At 38.7% G+C, this 20,067-nt stretch overlaps 1 protein-coding gene across 1 annotated transcript; it reads right to left on the reverse strand.

The window, feature by feature from the left end:
* Positions 1-4,828: 4,828 nt before the first annotated feature.
* Positions 4,829-9,453, reverse strand: LOC103996769 (uncharacterized). Its single transcript, XM_009417759.3, has 2 exons — positions 8,749-9,453; positions 4,829-5,032 (listed from the first exon to the last, which is right to left on the reverse strand). Exon 1 carries the CDS (start codon positions 9,347-9,349, stop codon positions 8,783-8,785), a length of 567 nt encoding a protein of 188 aa, XP_009416034.1. The 5' UTR covers positions 9,350-9,453; the 3' UTR covers positions 4,829-5,032; positions 8,749-8,782.
* Between the last annotated feature and the right edge of the window lie 10,614 nt (positions 9,454-20,067).

The following is a 20,067-nucleotide window of genomic DNA, read 5'->3' on the forward strand; positions in this document are numbered from 1 at the left end:
TGAGGCCCCCCATGTGTTCATAGTTTTGAAGGATGATCACGACGCCACTAAGTTTAATATTGTGTCTCTTCTTTGATGCGATGAAAATTTGCTTGAATTAGTTTGCTGCATATTATCAATAAAAATAACGAGTCAATTATTGTATCAGGAGAACTCGTGACGACGGAACAGTATCAGCGACACTCATCGGTGAAGAGTCAACTATCGATCGATCAACATTGGCTTCGCAATCAGATCTTTTCCTGCCTCATTTTGCACGCGGAGAGACGGACAAAGAGGTTGACGGAGGCGTAATCATTCGTGCGAGCCACTCTGTTCGAAGTCCATTCGAGCCGATCGCACGAGAGTCGTGTATCATTTGTCCATCGGTTCTCGGTGGAACGGCACTCGTTGACGCCGAGAAGTTGGTACGAAAGCAAATATGATCCACTCGTGCAAAACGATTTCTTTTGTTTTGGTGATTATACATATTTCTTTTTGCAGAGTCGTAATATACTTGGAAACCATATTGAATATTAAAATAAGTGAGTACAAGAATATCCGGGAGTTCCAACAGCCCATAAATATTAAACATCCACAAAGTACTGTTAGATTTGATTTAAATGGAGCAACTATCATTAATCTCTAATGATCATCTTGACATGCGAATGAATCATGAAGACTCAAACCGATGATTATTGATACGAAACACATCGACGATCAATCATCATTCGACATCTATCGTCACATCGGAGGAAAAAGGTTCCGATCACCCTTCACATGTCTGCCCCCATGGACAATAGTCCAAGGGAGGCTATTTAGGCTTATCTTTTTTCTATCATCCACGTGGATAAAATATCAAAAAGGAACGTTGGGATAATTATAGGTTATCCACTCCATGGACTAGGTATAAAAGCTAACCCTCGACACCGTGTCGAGAGACTCTTTTTTCAAAAAAAATCCATACCTAAAAAAGATCTCGAAGTGACTCAAACATCGAAGGGACTGGGTCGAGAAACTTCTCCCGATATTGGTCCTAGTATAGATGGTGCCTTGGGAGCTCGACCCCCCCACCTCAGAGCCACTTCGGACACTCATACACCTTCGAGTTTGGACCACGTCGGGTTGACTCAAACGTTGACGATGGTTTCCCCTAATATTTTCACACTAGAGGAAAAGCCTGATGTCATAGGAATGCCCGTCCATCAACCCTCTCAATGAATGCTCCGATGACGAGGCTCTGCCTTCGACCCATAACACTTTTACTCATGGAGGACAATTGTCATCCTTCCCATATGTGGATATGTCCACTTTAGCGTAAATACTAATGTGGTACTGGTGTTTGTTCAATGATCCAAGCCTCTCGCCCTGTGGAACGATCTCGAGCCACCTACTTATCCCCTCTGAGGTATTCCTGAACCTCACTCAGCAGGTGTAGACGCTAACAGGCATGATGCAAGTTATTGCCTAGCTCTTGCCTCCGCTAACCTAACAAGTAACGCTATCTCAACCATGATCAATACCTCAACTATCATTGGCAATGATGCTCGTTGGGGTCCCCTCACCCGACATGGTGCTAGCATCTTAGGATCGCCTAAGGCCCGTGGAATTGTCGGCCAAGGAAGCACCCCACTCTCTAATCGTAGAATTCAATGCACCATCGCACCATCACTCTGCTCTACCTGAATCCGAGACTCAGTCAGTAGATTTGATGGATCACTCCTTGAGGATCTAGTTATGGTAAATGGACTAACACTTAGAAGAGATGCGATAAGAGTTCCAACATTTGATGGATAAATCCTGACAAACTTTCGCCTCCCATTGCTAGAGACCTTTGATGGCAGTACATATCCCATAGAGCACATTACTGCCTTCCGTGCCTAGATGTCGTTGTACGGCACCTCGTATGTCCTGATGTATTGTGCCTTCTTGACAATGTTAAGAGGCCGACACGAGAATGGTACACCCATTTGAAGTCACTCTTGATCGGCTCCTTTGCTCAGCTCGCAAAGGAGTTTGAGCTCTACTTGGGAATGTGCGCTCGAGGCCATTGGTGACAATGCTTCCCAAACACTCTCTGATTTCGTTGTTCGATTTACTAATGAGATCCAAGGCATGCAAGAAACTCATTCATCGTTTGTAATTTAGACCTTCATGATGGGGCTCAATCCCTCTCACTTTTTTTTATCGTTGGTGGAGAGGCCACCGGTGACGGTGCTCGAGATGCTCCACAAGACCAACCAATATAATGCTATGTAGTCAATGGTCTCAAGTAAGCACAAGGAGATGCACACAAGGTCGAGAAAGGAACTACTATCGTCACTCGTAACCCCAAGGTAACACGATAAAAAAAATGTTCGACCCAATGAAGAACATGAGACAAAGAAGAAATAACTGACCTAAGCTTCCTCGCCTGAGGTCCGAGGAAGAAAGGCTCTTGAAAGACCCTTAACTGATGAAGACACTACTAGAGAAGAGGAACAAACCCAAGTATTGTTGCTTCCACCACGATTATAGCCATAATAGGGAGGACTGCCATAATTTAAAGGAACAAATCGAAGAACTCATTTGTCAGAGACACCTCAGGAGGTTTGTTTGGAGGCATCGAAAACCTTCATTCTGACCTCAAAGGTCGGTGGAGAGGCAGATCAACGTTATCATTGGTGGACCTATCTCAGGATGAGGTAGCTCCTCAGGTCATAAAGCCTATGCTTGGGCTACCATCAAAAAGTGCTCGAGGTCCAAAGATGACTCAAAAATAACTTTCAAGGAAAAAGAGACAAGGCACCTTGACCCAAATCATAAACGATGCCTTGGTGGTCTCCGTGAGGATGATTAACGCCCGAGTGAAGAGGGTCATGATTGATACATGGTTCATTGTCGACTCCATCTCCCCTCTCGGGATTATGAGTCAACATGTCATGCTTAGCGATGAGCCCTTCTCCAAAACGATGATGACCAAATTCATGATGGTCGACATCCCCTCGACGTACAACACGATCATAGGCTGACCCCCAATCAATAGGTTGAGGGCAATGATATCGACCTACCACGTGATGATTAAATTCTTAATAAGGACCGACATCAGAAAGCTGAGAAGCAACCAGAGGGAGTTGTGCCAATGCTATCTAATGGTGGCCTCCTTATCGAAGAAGGCCCAGCTCGAGGCATTGTAGATTGATCTTAGAAATTTTGTCAAGCCCCTCCCACATCTAGAGTCGATGGAGTCATTAATCAATGCACTCGTGGACAAAGCTTGTCACGATAGGAAGAGAATCTGAAATATACTACGATGGAGGGAGGACTTGAAGCCCAGCACGACGAAGGAATGACTCAAAGCCCGTCACAGTAGGAGGACTCAAAATCCTTCACGATAGAGGAAGGACTCAAAGCCCGCTATAGCAAACAAAGAAAAAGAAATTTGTTAGGAAGAAGCAAAAGGTGAAATGTGCCCAAGACATGTGAGTCAGGAAACCCTACCTGCACTAAGATAAATCCACTATAGCGAAGGCATAAAACAAAATATGCCCGAGGCATATGAGTCAGGAAACTCGACTTGAGCCAAAATAAATCAGCTATGGTGGAGGCATAGGTCAAATGTGCCCGAGGTGTGTGAGTCAGAAACTCGACCCACGCTAAGGTAAATTCGTTATGGTGGAAGCGCAGGGCAAAATGTACTTGTGGCACGTGAGTCAGGAAACTCGACCCATGCTAAAATAAATTCGCTACAGCGGAGGCTCAGGGAAAAATGTGCTCGAGGTGCGTGATTCAGGAAACCCGACTCACGCTAAAATAAATCCGCCACGATAAAGACGCAGGGCGAAATGTGCTTAAGTCGAGAAACCCGACCCGTGCTAAGATAAATCTGCTATAGCGGAAGCATATGATCCAATGTGCTCGAAGTGTGAGTCGGGAAACTCAACCCACACTAAGATAAATCCGCTACGGCAGAAGCGTAAGGCTAAATATGCCCAAGGCGTGTGAGTTGGGAAACTCAACCTGTGCCAATATAAACCTACTACGACGGAGGCATAAGGCCAGATAAGCCCAATGCGTGGGTCATGAAACTCAACCCAAGATAAATTCGCTATGGCAGAAGTGTAGGACAAAATGTGCTCAAGATATATGAGTAAGAGAAAACCGACACATGCCTACATATGTCTCCTTCACACTATAGAGGAATAGGTTAACGATAAGTTTGTTAGGTGAATTGAACGCCGCACTCCGGACCCCTCTAACTGAAGCCCCGAAGCATGCCTTCGAAAGAGATGGATAAATGATAAGGAATAGATTAACGACTAATCATCGTTCGACACCTATCACCACATAGAGGTTGGCGTGGAAGGAAACAATCCCAATCACCCTCAATCTATCCGCCCTCGTGGACAATAATCCAAGAGAGACGATCTACTTATCTGCCTCTGATGTCATGCCAAGGGACTCTTTTTTCGAGAAAAACCCATATCCAAAAATGACCTCGGACTAAATTAAACATCAAATACATCAGATTAGAAAACTTCTCCCAACATTAATTTTCATGCAAACAACACCTGAAGGGCACGACTCACCTATCTCGAGACCACCTCAAAGCCACTTTGTAATCACTTCGAATACTCATATGCTTTCGAGTTTGCACCACATCGAATTGATTAGAACGTCAACAATAATTTTGTCTAACCAGTTTGATGTTTTAGATGGCATTTGTTATGGTTTCAGAAGCCTATACTACATGATCTTGGCATGCAAGCAACGGATACATTAGCATACGAGTTGACATAAAGCTAAAGATACTATTGATTGCTCACAGAGATACTATCAAACATCCAAAGAATTGTCCGCACATTACTGGTTGTCAAAATTTGTGATTTCACCAAACACAGCAATCACCGGTATCATCTATTTAACCCCAAAAGATCCATGACTCATAATTGAAATACTAATGCAAATGATTGATTGTTGTACACAGCAAAGTTCTCTGGTCAAAATTAATACATGAACTTCATGTCGGTTCACCATCACAGAAGTGAGTGATTCTTGATATAACCAACAGTACCTGCAAGTTGGATGAATAACCATCAGTATTACTGTTTAATATGAAAACAGAGTCACGCTAACAAGTTAATCCAGTAGGGAAAACAAGGCAAAGATAAATCCATAAGATGCATCACAATGGAACATTTGTTGTATATGATTTCACATAAGTGAGATCCATAAGCACAGATTTCATATCTTTAACTCAAATGAGGGCCAGTGATGCATGCAAAATCTAATTTACTTCTCATTTGTTGCATATGTTCATGGTGATGTAGTTATTGCTCATGCTATCATCAGATCCAAAGAGTTTATAACTTGCAATGGCTGTAGGTCACCATCCATCGGGATGTTGATTGGTCATTTGTGGTTGTCAGCAGACACCGTGGCCACTCCGGCCATGCCAAAACACAGCTAGCTACCTCTTTCCCGGGAGACGATAAGAAGCAAGTCCACTGGGTTGCCTTTGTAGTTAAATAATGTTTCTTATGGTTATCCTCCAAAGCACACAAATATTCAATAGTGCAGATTTTTTTCCATAAACTCAGAACGTGCATTCATCAAAATTTTAAATTAAATTAACCCACCATAACCTTGTTGAGAGAATGACCATAATGTATGAAAGTAGAATTCCTTGTATTCTCATTTGAGAATGAAAAGAAGGATTTTTGACTTGGGAGAGTTCAGAAAAAAAAAAAGATTTTTTGACTTGCCTTTTTCATTTTTCCCTTATAAAAATAACTCAATCAAAATAAAATTATTAATCTACAAGAACGGAATGTTTGTTATGTTTAATATCTTATATCTCTCCAGACAGCCATCCACATGTAAAACTCCAAATTTACTAGCCGTGACATTATGTTGAATTCATAGCCTATCACAATTTAACTGCAACTCATTTCCATAGCTAGAAAGCACACTGTCCGCCAAAAGCTCCAAACTTAACTACAAAATGCATCAATCATGGTTCCATCTCAATTCAAGATGGCTAGATGAAAATCTAGAAGACCTCATCTATAACCATTTCGAGAAGTTGGAGATGATAAATAAACAGGCCCGAAATATGATCAAGAATCACCGATCATCTAAAGAATTAAATCAACCCAAGCTAATCAAGTCACCTTAGATTTGAGGCTAAAATTGGATCTACTACTTCATCAAGTCGATTAAAATAATAGAAAACTCACATTAAATCTAAGCATTTAGATTCAATGGCACACATTAGAATATGCAAAAACAGGTAAATTGGAACTGCCTTAGGTCTTGACAAGATTCAACCCAATCATTTTGATCCAACTGATTTAGTCTGACATGCAGATTAACTAATACTCAATTAAGCCATACATATTATAATAGCTTAAAAAAGATACAAACTCCTAAAATGACACAAGGTAATTTTACTCAAAATAGATCTCACATGATAAAAACACAACAATGAATAAAATGTTACAAATTAGTCACAAGAAAATATGAAGAAATACTTCACCTTCATAAATAAGCCCTTAGTACACTTGTTGACCCAAGGAGATGTGGTTAGAGTAAACTAGGTCAAATTAAATTCAGCTCAGATTCAACCATCAGTTCATATCCTGCTTAAACTGGGATTTTCCAAATCTACCCATATTTGGATGAACAAATCAGGATATAGACATAACCTGGGTGCAACTATTTAATAATTCATCCATATGAAAATTTGGGTTTACTAAAGGACATACAGCCTATGGAATAGGAATAATCACTGGCTGTGTAACGGTCTTGGGGATGAAAAGAAATAGTGACTGTTTTACTTTGTGGCCGATCGGATCATTCCAACCAGTGCAGGACTTCTCCTAACTTTGATCTTCTATTACTAATTATCATCCTCTCATCTCTAATTCGTAAGTGGTAACTATTGCTGCAACTTCTTAGAAAGTCCACTAATCTTCTGTTTTTTCTCATCAATGGAACAAAAAACATTTTTGTCCTTGCTGCACAAGATCTGTAGAACATCATCTTAAATATGTTTCTTCATATCAGGCTTCAAAACCATTGATAAATGATACCAACATAAATGACTCAAATATGGATTCAGCTAAGCCAAAAGAACATGTAACAAACTGGCCAGTGGAAGATCATGAATATTTGGTTTCTTATAAGTACAGGTTTTTGGAAGAACAAGACTAGATTCACTCTCTAGCCATTGTTACTAAAAGAATCACATAAGCATTGGTGCTTTTCTAACTACCATTGTGTGTTCAGATAATGATTTAGTGCCAAATTTAAACTAAGCAAAAACTATATCAAGAAACGGTTATATTTGAGATTTTAAACAAATGATACCCATACAAATGTTATCAAACTAGTGTGTATCAACCAGCATGGTATTGTATGCCTTGATACGCCATTAAAAAATGCCGAGATAATAATTTGACATAGCACAACCAGTCAACAAACCATTATTCTGGCATAATCAAATAGTATAGCACTCATTACTGTGGTCAATATATTGTGGTATTCAAAGTCATGGTTATATCCATTCATCAAAAAACTAGTCAACGACCATTAATTAGTGCTTGCATTATAGTTTTTGACTCAACTCCATCAACCACCTACACTGTGGGACATTCAAATTTATGGAACTTTCACAAATCTTTTAAGACCTCCTCTTTACATATAGTGTACTGCATTATCTCAAAAATTTCATAAAAAGTTATATACTATTGAATTACAAATTGAGACAAACTATCCATTGATTAACAATTAGTTATCTAATATTGGTTAATTTCAATAGTCCAAAGACATTCCTACACCATTCCATTTTTATTTATTCAAATTTAAAACCTAACTATCAAACCATCCTCATCCTCCATGTCAATCCCGCCGCTATTCCACAACCACGTCAAGCCACCATCAGCAACTCAACACTATAGTGAACTCCAGTAACACTGCTGCCACCACCGCAACGGCCTCTTCTGCAAGGTTCCATTACCTTTGCGTCCAGCAACACTCCTGACCATCTAACAAAGAAACTATCTTCTTCATTCACAGGTCTTAGAAGATAATGCTACTGGACATGCTCACTTTCATAATTCAAAATCATATTATTCTTGTTTGTCTTTCAAACTTCTAAAAATAGAAAATCACATCCTCAAATCATTGTGCTTTCAATCAGGCCTATTACTGACAGTTGATTTCCAAATACCAAGATCAATTAAATATCTCCCATGTCAAGATCATCATCTCATGGCATCCACTACAACACTTTATTCATTTCCTATAATACTAATTTGAGAACATCTCAATTACTTAAATATTATTTTTTCTAATTCCTGATTAAATTCCTCATTTCAAACCTAGTCTCTTTTCTTCCTTGTTGATTGAATCACACCACCTATTTTGCCCTCCTTTTCTTTGCAGTAGTTGGCTATAAGACCTATCTCTAAGGTTATTCTTAGAGGTTCAAAAAACAAAAAAGATAAAAAACAGATAGATAGTAGCATATCCTCCTACACCTCTTATTCAACCATTCTCTGTTCATGACCTGTGAACATAAATACATAGTGAACATGCTAAAAGCGTTATCCCGATTAACGCTCTACAGCTTCACAAGTATCCCAAACCTCTTTTTACCCTGATCGTTCCCCGTATTAGTCCTTTTTATCTAATTATTCCTAGATATTACCACTTAACAAGAACAGCAACAACACTGATAATAATAACGACGAGGTAGATGACAGAAGGAAAAAGAGGTGTAGTGACCTATTTGTTTGTTCCAGGTTGCTACACAATCAGATCAGAGATCGTCCTCATTCCGTAGGTATTCCCCAGCGTCGGCCTGGCGGTTGACTACAATGGCATCGGCGTGGGCCTTGCGACAGTCCTGGGTGGAGCGGGCAGCGACCCCGAAGCCGAGAGGGAGGTCGGACATAGAAAAGACGACGACGCCGTCACCGGGGCTGACGCCCTCCGTGATGCGGGCAAGGCCAGATTTGAGAACCGGATTGCCATAGAGGAAGGACATCTCGGCGGTGGGCTTGAGCCAGACCTTACGCCGAGCGTGGGCAGCGAGCAGGTCGAGGGACTGGACGGTGAGGCGAAAGGAGCCGCCCTTTGTGAACTTGCCGAGGCAGGTGCCGAGGGAGACGAGGCGGTCGCGGGCGACGTTAGTGGCGCGGCGGACCAACGACTCGGAGGCGTAGTAGACACGGTTCTTGTGGAGGCGAAGGCAGTAGCGGCCAGGATCGTCGCCGGCAGGCCCTTCCACGGCGGGGCGCTCCACCATGACCTTCAGGTTTGGCCCCGTGAACTTGAACAACTTCTCGAAGACGGCCGCCGTCTCCTTCTCGTCCAAAGGCCGCATTTTCGCGCCTCTCTCTGACCTCTTTAGGGTTTTTGGGTGGAGAAGAGCAAAACCACTAGCTTAATAGGACCGGATTGGTGCTGTGTTGCCTCTTTAGGGCTGCGGGATGGAGAAGACCAAAAACATGGGTTTTATAGGACCGGGTTGCGGTTGGTGGGTTTAGGTCTGGGCCGGACCAGCTTTCGTATAACATCTTTTTTTTTTTTTTTTGCTATACTCTATTAGCTAACTATAGCCAAGTTTATATCTAATGGTATAATGACTATGATGGGTTAAGTGTTGATAGTGTTTATAATTTGATCTGCATTTTGAGTGACGCAGTGTCATGGCCTTAGCTGGAATTGTCTAAGGCGTGAGGCACCCTTTGGTCAAGACACGAACTTAGCTTGCGTTGCCTAAGTCGCGAGGCACTCTTGCGGCAAAGACGTGAACTTAACTTGCCTTGCCTAAGTCGCGCTTTGCCCTTGCAATATTGCTCCGTAAAGATCAGCCCACTTGCAACCTCTCGCAGGTCTCGAAGGACCTGTAAAAAGAGAAAGTTGATTAATTCGAAAGAATGAGCGACGGACAAGTCCTGACGTCTCATGAAAGGGGGAAGCTTTACAAGCAATTCAGCGAGCACCTTACGTGCACAAGAGAAAAGAGATAGAGGGGGAAAACAAGGACTTTAGAGGGTTGAACGAATAGCTGCAAGTCCACAAACAGTCGCTCACCGGGTGCCGGGCGCGACAACAAGTTCTCGTAAAGGTAACGTGCGAACTTGTGAAAGGTTGTTCAACGCTCGACATTATACTGAAGCTCCATCCAACCCTATGCCACCCGAGGAGTTCAAAGGGGCTGAGATGGCTGATGTTTTGGTGAGCGAAAGCGGACTGTAGAAAACAGCCCGTGGCACACGAAAACGGAGCCGTTTTGGGCTGTTTTGCTCGGTTCGGTGAGCGGTCGCTTTGTAGCACTGTAACTTATTCGAACTTACATTTTTACAAGAAAAATGACTCAAAACCAAGACAAAACATGCTACCAAGCAGCTATACATGTAGATGAGAGTGACCGACGGTTCGTTGAACGGAGTTGTTACGGGTGCGTGACAACCGTTCGTGACAGCATGATGCTTCGATCAGGATGAGACAATTAAAGCAGGAAGAATCATGTTGGGCCGGAGGAAAACATGTCAGAAGATTGGACATCGAGCCAGAGGATCAGTCGATGTATCGATAAGAAGAGCGGATATTACGCTAAGGATATCGGAGTTACGGAGTCAACTGACCGATTGGGCAATAGGCTGCAAGAGAAGACGATGTGCCAAAGAATCGGATGAAGCGTCGATGGACCAATGACATGCCGGATAACATGATTCAAGCTTAGTAATAATTGTCTAGATTGAAGTGTGTTTTTATATGTGCAGGATTAACTACGATAGCAAGGCATAAAGCAAAATGAAGTCTCAGAGTCAAGAACGCGATTTCATTAGGAGTTCGAGAGTTCATCGGAAGTTCGGACGTTTGTCGGAAGTTCTGCAGGAACCAGCCAAGAAGTCTTGGAGCTTGCCAGAGAAGCTCATCGGAACTCGCTAAGAAGATTGTCGTGAAGTCCAGGAGCTTGCCGGGAGTTCGCTGGAACATTGCTGAGAGATCATCAGAAGTTCGTCGGAAGATCGCCGGAAGAAACTAGACTTACGGACTTATTTAGCTTAGTAAATGTCTTAGATTTCGTAGTTAGCATGTAATTGGGATTGAAATTGGGCCAACCCAATTATGGGCCAGTTGGGCCCATGTAAGGACTGCGTTGGGCCCAATGAAAGGCTCAAACAGAGAAGTGGCACCGTCGTGATACAGTCTTCGAGACTATGTCAGGCGGTGGTTCTGCTAGTCTGGGCGATGGTACCGCCTAGTGGCCTAGTGCCAGGCGATGGTACCACCAGACTGGGCAGTGGTACCGCCCAACATAGTGTCAATGTCAGACTGACACTGGTGGTGGTACCGCCTGAACCTAGGAAACCCGAGATGAGATATTTTTAGGCTCCAAGTTTGAATCAACTTGAGGCCTATAAATACCCCTCTCATTCTTGGTTAATACACACAAGCACAGAGAGTTTAAAAGTGAAGAAACGCTGCTGCAATTACTTGAAAAATCTCCTCCTATAGTCTAAATCTAGAATTCTATTTAGGAGGAGTATGTGTGCTTGTAAAGGTTATCTTCTAAACCTATGAAAAGGAGAAGAAGGGTGTAAAAAGTAGTAAAGTGGTTGGTCTTCGCCTATTGAATGAAGACCGATAGTGGATGCCGATGGCCTCAACGGAAGAGGAATCGACAAAATGGATGTAGGTCACGACGTCCGAACCACTCTAAAATCTGGTTTGCATTTCATCTTGAGCAAATTACTTTACTACAAAACATTTTACTTACTGCCTTCAATACATTTACGAACATGCTTTTAAGTTAAGCATTTCTGAGTTCGACTTTTATCGTACGAAAAGTTTTCGGAACCGACGTATTTTACCGTTGCACTAATTCACCACCCCCCCCCCCTCTTAGTGCCGACTCTGTTTCTAACAATTGGTATCAGAGCCTCGTTTTTTATATTTAGTGTAACACCCAAATAGAAATTACTCTTTTCGGCTTTCAAGAGGGTCATTCTCTCATTCGTTTTCCCTTGTTCAATGGGACGGATTATACATATTGGAAAACTCGAATGAGAGTTTTCTTGCTTTCCTTGGATTTAAATTTATGGAATATTATTAAAAATAGTTTTCGAAGGTCTTCTTTTCCAATGAACCATTGGAATGATTTGGAGAAGAAGACGTTTTCTCTAAATGCCAGAGCTATGAATGCTCTACTTTGTGCCTTAGACAAAAATGAATTCAATCGGGTTTCTTTGTGCGAAACGACTTTCGATATTTGGCATATTCTCAAAATCACACACGAAGGCACGAATAGAGTTTAAGTGTCTAAAGTCAATCTTTTATTACATGATTTTGGACTTTTTTGAATGAAGCCTAGCGAAACCATTGTTGATATGTACACCCGTTTTACGGATGCCATTAATGGTTTAAAAGCTCTTGGCAAATGTTTTTCAAATTTTGAACTTGTCAACAAAGTTTTACGCTCACTTTCTAAAACTTGGGACTCTAAAGTAATGACCATACAAGAGGCTAAGGATTTGAACCGTTTTCCACTCGAAGAACTAATAGGGTCTTTAAAGACCTATAAAATGAGTTTTATGACACATATTGAACATGATGAACTTGAGAACTACCTTCCAAAGAACAGAAAGGATTTAACACATCGAACAAAAGAAGACCACTCGAGCGAAAGCTCAAGTGATGATGAATTTGAACTTCTCACAATAAAACTTAAAAAGTACTTAAAGTAAGAACCAAAAAAATAAAAACAAATTAAAGAAGAAGAAAGCACTTTGGGTGAAACGAGCTCCTCCAAAGAAGGCGAGGTGGCAAACTACGCCTTAACGACTTTCAACGATGAGGTTATCAAAATGCCCTTAGTTTATTTCGAAATTACATGATATTTTTCATGAGTTATTTTTAATTTAATTTTTTTAAAAACATGTTTAATAAATAAAAATATAAAAAATTAGGAATCATGCTTATCTAGTAATTTTGAAAATAATCATGAAAATTATATGTGTTATGGTAAAGGAACAAAATGTTAGACTTAATTCATGCTAGATGTTTTAATAATAATGTGTATCTTAATGATTTTCGTATTATTGAAAACACTTTATGAAATCATTCTTAATAAATTTATCTTTTGAAATTATGCACGATGATTTGAAGTAATGATGATTTTTGAATGATTTATGCCTTATTGATCTCTGTCGTAATAAATCTTGCACTTTCGGTTTTAAACATGATATATGTTTTTATTTAGCATAAATGAAATAAAATCATATGAATTGAAACAACTAAAAAGAGGAAAATATTTTTCTCAAAAATTATTTTTCTCTATCTTATTGATTTTGATGAATCCATTTGTATCATTTTTATGAATCTCTTGGACTTTGATAATGATTTTGATTATTTAAATTTAAATAAATTTTTATCCAAATCATGATCTTGATTCCTTGATATTTACAAATTAAGATTTATTATGAATCAAGATTTTTCATTAATCGTTCTCCTACGATTCTTCTTGGTATCTTATTTAAAGAAGAGATTAACTATATAAATCATGTCTTTTGGTATTTAAGTGGTCTTATCTTATGATTTCATTGTATTTATGGCACGAATGCCTCGAAATGATTGAAATATTTTACACTATTATACTCTTCCCTTATTCTTTCATATTTATAATGATAAAAGGGAGAAAAGTTATGATCATAGTAGGATGTAATTTGACAAATTAATACTATCATGATGTGAACTATTTATGATTTGGAATGATGCATGCAATACTTATGCTTTTTATTATAATGATGTATGTGATGTATTGCATATGATGATTGAAATTTGTTTTATTTGAATTCAAGGTTTTTCTCAATTATAATATTTTGAAATAAGAATGAATTCTTTACCTTTGTCATGATTTGAAAATTGTTATAAAGTGAAAATAATTACAACATTGTATTCTTCTCTTCTTTTTGAAAATGATAAAGGGGGAGAAAAATTGCTAGCTCAAGATGCAAAATTTGAAAACTTACACATTGCAAAAGAAACAAACTTGCTAGCTTGCTCATCTCAAAAGAGAAGCAAGGAGTGCTATCTTGCAAATCTCAAGATGCATAAATGAAAACATGCAAATTTTGTAATTTTGTGCATCTTTAAAATTTATGATGATTTGGTGATTATGCATGTTCTAAAATATTGTAAGATTCACTAGCTTGCATGATATAGAACTTGCTATCTTGAATATCACCATGAAATACTATCTTACCTATTTCAAGAAGCAAATAATGTTAATTTGCACATATAGCAAAATTTACAAACTTGTATATTTCAAGAAGCAAGAGTTGCTTTCTTAAACATCTCAAAATTACTAGCTTACATGTTTTAAAATATTATAAAATTATTGCTACCTTACATGATGATAAAACTGAAGATTATGTTTATTATGCAATAATTTGAACTTGTATGTCAAAATATTTGAAAGTTGCACTTCTCCTTTTTATTGATGACAAAGGGGGAGAAGTATGATGTTATGCATAAGTTTATGATAATATGTTGCTTGGATTTTTGAATCCAAGAGTGCTATCAATATGGCATATTGATAGGGGGAGTTAAGGTTAACTCCATCATCAATTGGTTGTCATCATCAAAAAGGACGAGATTGTTGAATCTCGTATTTTGATGATAAAATCAATTGATAGTGTTAATGATTTGATCTACGTTTTGAGTGATGTAGGATGCTTCGATCAGGATGAGATAATTAAAGCAGGAAGAATCATGTTGGGTTGGAGGAAAACATGTCAGAAGATTGGACGTCGGGCCGAAGGATCGGTCGATGTAACGACAGAAGGCTTCGGGCCATGGATTCAAACATTAGGCTAAGAAGAGCGGATATTGTACCAAGGATATCGGAGTTACGGAGTCAACTAGCCGATTGGGCAATAGGCCGCAAGAGAGGACGGTGCATCGAAGAATCGGATGAAACGTCGATGGACCAATGACATGCCGGACAACATGATTCAAGCTTAGTAATAATTGTCTAGATCAAAGTATGTTTTTACATATACAGGACTAACTACGATAGCAAGGCATAAAGCAAAATAAAGTCTCGGAGTCAAATATACGATTTCGTTGGGAGTTTGAGAGTTCGTTGGAAGTCCGGACATTCATCGGAAGTTTTGTAAGCACCAACCGAGAAGTCTCAGAGCTTACTAGAGAAGCTCATCGGAACTCACCAAGAAGATTATCGTGAAGTCCAGGAGCTTGTCGGGAGTCCATTGGAACATTACCGAGAGATCATTGAAAGTTCGTCGAAAGATCATCGGAAGCTCGCCGGAAGAAACTAGACTTACAGACTTATTTAGTTTAGTAAATGTCTTAGATTTTGTAATTAGCATGTAATTAGGATTGGAATTGGACCAACCCAATTATGGGCCAGTTGGGCCTATGTAAGGACTATGTTGGGCCCAATGAAAGGCTCAAACAGTGACCCAAGAAGTGGCACCATCATGGCACAGTCTTCGAGACTGTGTCAGGCGGTGGTATCGCCAGTATGGGCGGTGGTTCCGCCCCTAGCAGGGTGCCAAGTAGTGGTACCGCTAGTCTGGGCAGTGGTACTACCCAGTGGCTCAATGCCAAGCAGTGGTACCGCCCAGCATAGGCGGTGGTACTGCCTGAAACTAGGAAACCTGGGATGAGATATTTTTAGGCTCCAAGTTTGAATCAATTTGAGGCCTATAAATACCCATCTCATCCATGGTTAACACACACAAGCATAAAGAGTTTAAAAGTAAAGAAATACTGTTGCAATCACTTGAGAAATCCCCTCCTCTAGTCTAAGTCTAGAATTCTATTTAGGAGGAGTGTGTGTGTGCTTGTAAAGGTTATCTCCTAAACCTGTGAAAAGGAGAAGGGTGTAAAAGGTAGTTGGTCTTTACTTATTGAAGGAAGACCGATACTGGATGCTGGTGGCCTCAACAGAAGAGGAATTAGTAAAGTGGATGTAGGTCACGACGATCGAACCACTATAAAATCTGGTTTGCATTTCGTCTTGAGCAATTTACTTTACTGCAAACCATTTTACTTGCTTACTACCTTCAATACATTTATGAACATGCTTTTAAGTTAAGCATTTCTGAGTTCAGCTTTTATCATATGAAAAGTTTTCGGAACCGACGAACTCTCGAACTCCCAACGAAATCACATTCTTGACTCTAGGACTTTATTTTGCTTTTCTTGCTATCGTAGTTAATCCTGTATATGTAAAAACACACTTCGATCTAGACAATTAATACTAAGCATTAATCATGTTATCCGGCATGTCATTGGTCCCTCGACTCTTCGTCCAATTTTTCGGCCTATCGTCCTCTCTTGCGGCCTATTGCCCAATCGGCTAGTTGACTCTGCAACTCTGATATCCTTGGCGCAATATCCGTTCTTCTTGGTCCAATGTCCGAATCTATGGCTCGAAGTCTCCTGTCGATACGTTGACCGATCCTCCGGCCCGACGTCCAATCTTTTGACATATTTTTCTCTGGCCCAATATGATTCTTCTTGCTTTAATTGTCTCATCCTGAATGAAGCATCCTGCATCACTAAAAACACAGATTAAATTATAAACACTTATTAATTAGTTTTATCATCAAAATACGAAATTCAACAATAGGGTATCATTAATAAAGCTTAATGTATTTTGATCAAGTTTATTTCACGAGAAAAAAAAGACTTAAACTAAGACTTATAGAAAGGTAGTCAACTTCTCATAATTACATGTATATAACGATAGATATTGTGATGAGAATTTTATAATTTATAGCTATATCTTTATGAATGTATAGAAATTTTATTTAATATGTTGGCTTAGTTATATTTACTTTTGTTATGTTGATGATGTTTCTATCTTTAATTATATATAATCTTCTTATTGACTATGATAGTGATTTCAATGAGAGTGAGAATGAAGGGGATCAGATAGAAAAATGATTGACAAATACAAAAATATAAATAGAGGTTGAGGAAACTAATCAACGATCTATGATTCATAAGGTAGATCTTACTTGAGTTATATATATATTACACTAGCTTAGACAATCTGCAAGTATATTATTAAAAGATGAAGAAGAGGATAATAGTGATGGTGAAGATGTAATAGTTAGTGTCAAAATGGATGACAAAAATAAAAATAAAATATAATACACTTACTTTGATATTGGAAGTGATAAGGATAATCATTATTTTAACTTGGAATATATTTTACTGAAGAGTTTCGTACTATGATCAAGTAACATGCCACTTCTATGAGCAAACATCTCATATATGTAAAGCATGATAAGGATAAAATTAGGGTGGTATGCCAAGCTGGATATGATTGGATGATATATGCATTGAAACTGTAAGAACAAACAACTTTGAAAGTAAAAATTTTGAATACAGAATATTCATGTGGGTGATCATTTGATAATCCTCTAGCTATATAGTTAAGTGATTGGTCGATAAGTACAAGATTAGAATAAATCATAAGTGATTTGTTCTCAAATATTTATTTTAGTTGACAATTGCTCATTTGCACTCAAGTGCTAAATGGCATTTCTTACATTTTTATCTAAATCTTTTTGCATATAGATAAAATTTTGATTATGCATATGTTACAAGATTCGTAATGATCGGTAAGAGAGAAACCATCAATGACTACATTATCAAGAAATTGTACATATTTACTCATAGAACTATTATCAAATGGATCCGATTGCACAATCAATATTTTTTGATGTCATGTTCATTTGGCACCCAAAGATACATTTTCCATCAAGTATGTTGCTTATATCATGCAGGTAGCTGAACACAGATTCTCGACAATTGTGACTGTGGTGGCAACCTACCTACCAAAAATGATCACAGCTTGTAATTCTCAATTTGATCTAAAATTATGAAAAGAAAATTGACAGCATCTGATGTTGGAATGTTGGCTTTGAAGACTTGTATTTCAACCAAGTATGTACTTGGTGGAATAGTTAGGTGGGGATAGATAGCATTGGTAGAGAAACGACTGAATCAACTGCTGGGATACACTCCCTTGATGGATTATCACTAGTCTATTACTATAAATCATCTGACGAGAAGCTCTCATCATTCTCCTTCCTACCTTTGTGAATATGTGCAGGTGCTCAACAATGGTTCAGAGATGGTCTCCAGCTTTCACATGTGGTTAGGTGTATGAGAGGTGCCTAAGTTTGATAGATGTTTAAGCTCTCAAGCTGTAATTGAGCAAAACTTGTACCATGTCGTAGCTTGTAGATTTTGGTGAATGTAACAGTGACTGTATGATGACCAATTTGATATTTTCTCAACCCTGCATTGAACTCTATGTAATGATCAGAAATGAACAGTCTTCTGTCGGTTGAGTGACAGAAGGATGCTTATGATATTATGTTCATAGATCTGTACTTGCATTATTATGAAGTTTCGATGTCCTTTATGCAGTGAAAGCTCCAAAATTGTTAGGAATAACAAATAAAGATTTTTTGGACTATTATGTTTTATATGTGTATTTAATTACAATTTTTGCTGTAGATGTAGCTGAAGGTGCCATCTCTGAAGGTAGACAACTTCTAACACAAGTAGGAGATTGATAGGAAATTGTCACTGTGAGCCAAACTCCAATGAGGCATGGCAAAGTTCATGAACCAATAAGCGTACAAGTTTTTGTCATCAATAAACAATTATTTCTCATGATGACTTATAAAACATGACACTTCCACTTTCCCTCCAAATTTCATGCCAATATATTTCAGTGATTTGCAGCAATGTTGAAGAACTTGTATATTATCTCCAAGGGTGAAATGATTGCATCTTATGTTTGTTACTAAAGAAAATGAATACAAAAGTGCAAGACCCTCAATGGCTATTCTTAAGCAAACTCTTTGGCATCAGTTTGCATATAAATTAGGTTGTGAAAGAAGGACTCATAATTCATAATTAGTTTGATAATTGGCTGTAAGATGGATCAGTTTTCAAAAGCTATGAGATGTAAGTAATTGGACTAATTCTAAACCCAAATTGAGATAAAGCTTTCTCTATCTTTAGCTACTTGAAATAGAGCATAAAGAAGACACTAAACAATTGGCATTCTCACAGTCATATGTATGTTATAAATTCTACAGTAAAGCCTTTGCAAGAAATATATATGCTCCTCTTTTTATTCCTCCAAACTCATAAACTTAGAAAGCTAAATTCTATTTGTAAGAATTAAAATATAGAGAATATGCGTGAGTTAACATCCTTATGTTTTTTTTAGACAGACGAAGCTGACACTATTCAAATAATTTTCTAATCCATCAGTCATGTAAAAGTGGAAGGATTCAGGAGGATAAAATCTAGTTGGTGAGTAATATAAATGTAGCAAATTATAAATCTGATCTCTTTCATTCTTAAATGAACTCGATCAGGCTGGTCCTCAGTATCTGGTTGACAAAGATATGATTTAGGGATGAATTAAATCCCATAACCCAAACTTATTTAGGTCTTCAAGAAAGAGGGGTGACGGTGAGTCCTCAAGAAAGTGGAGGGGAGGAGGAAAGCGATTCCCTAGCCATTGCCCTTCACAGGATTAAGAGACAACATCTTCCTCTTTGTTATCCTTGCACTCCGATTCGTTAAGACTCATCGGAATGTTGATGTACGACGGATGAGTAGGTCCAACAACAAGTGTGGTGGCACCAGGATCTCCTTTCAAATGCCACCAATCTCTTGCACCACTGATGCCACTGTTAGTCTACCGTCCACAGTACAACCAAAGTGGAGGAAATCAAAGGGGGAGAAAAGCGACATGAAATTTCTATAAAAACCTCCACGATATGAGTGAGAAGTTTATATGAAATTAATAATTTAAAATATATATAATAAAATTATTTTTTTATCTTTTTATTTATGCCCTTTTGCACATGATGATAACATGTACAATTTTTTCTGCCGATAAAGTTAATAGTATGAGAAAAATTAAGTTTAAATATTGTACTTTGTAAAGTAAGGATTTCAATATTATTTTTTAAAATATAAGCATCGATATATTAATTGTGCGTGCGGAAGTCAGCTTATGAT

Source organism: Musa acuminata, chromosome BXJ3-1 (assembly GCF_036884655.1).
Source record: "Musa acuminata AAA Group cultivar baxijiao chromosome BXJ3-1, Cavendish_Baxijiao_AAA, whole genome shotgun sequence".
In the NCBI taxonomy this organism is placed as follows: domain Eukaryota; kingdom Viridiplantae; phylum Streptophyta; class Magnoliopsida; order Zingiberales; family Musaceae; genus Musa; species Musa acuminata.

Bases quoted from the DNA above. Each gene is read 5' to 3' on its own strand.
- LOC103996769 (XM_009417759.3), bottom strand. From the start codon at position 9,349: ATGCGGCCTTTGGACGAGAAGGAGACGGCGGCCGTCTTCGAGAAGTTG.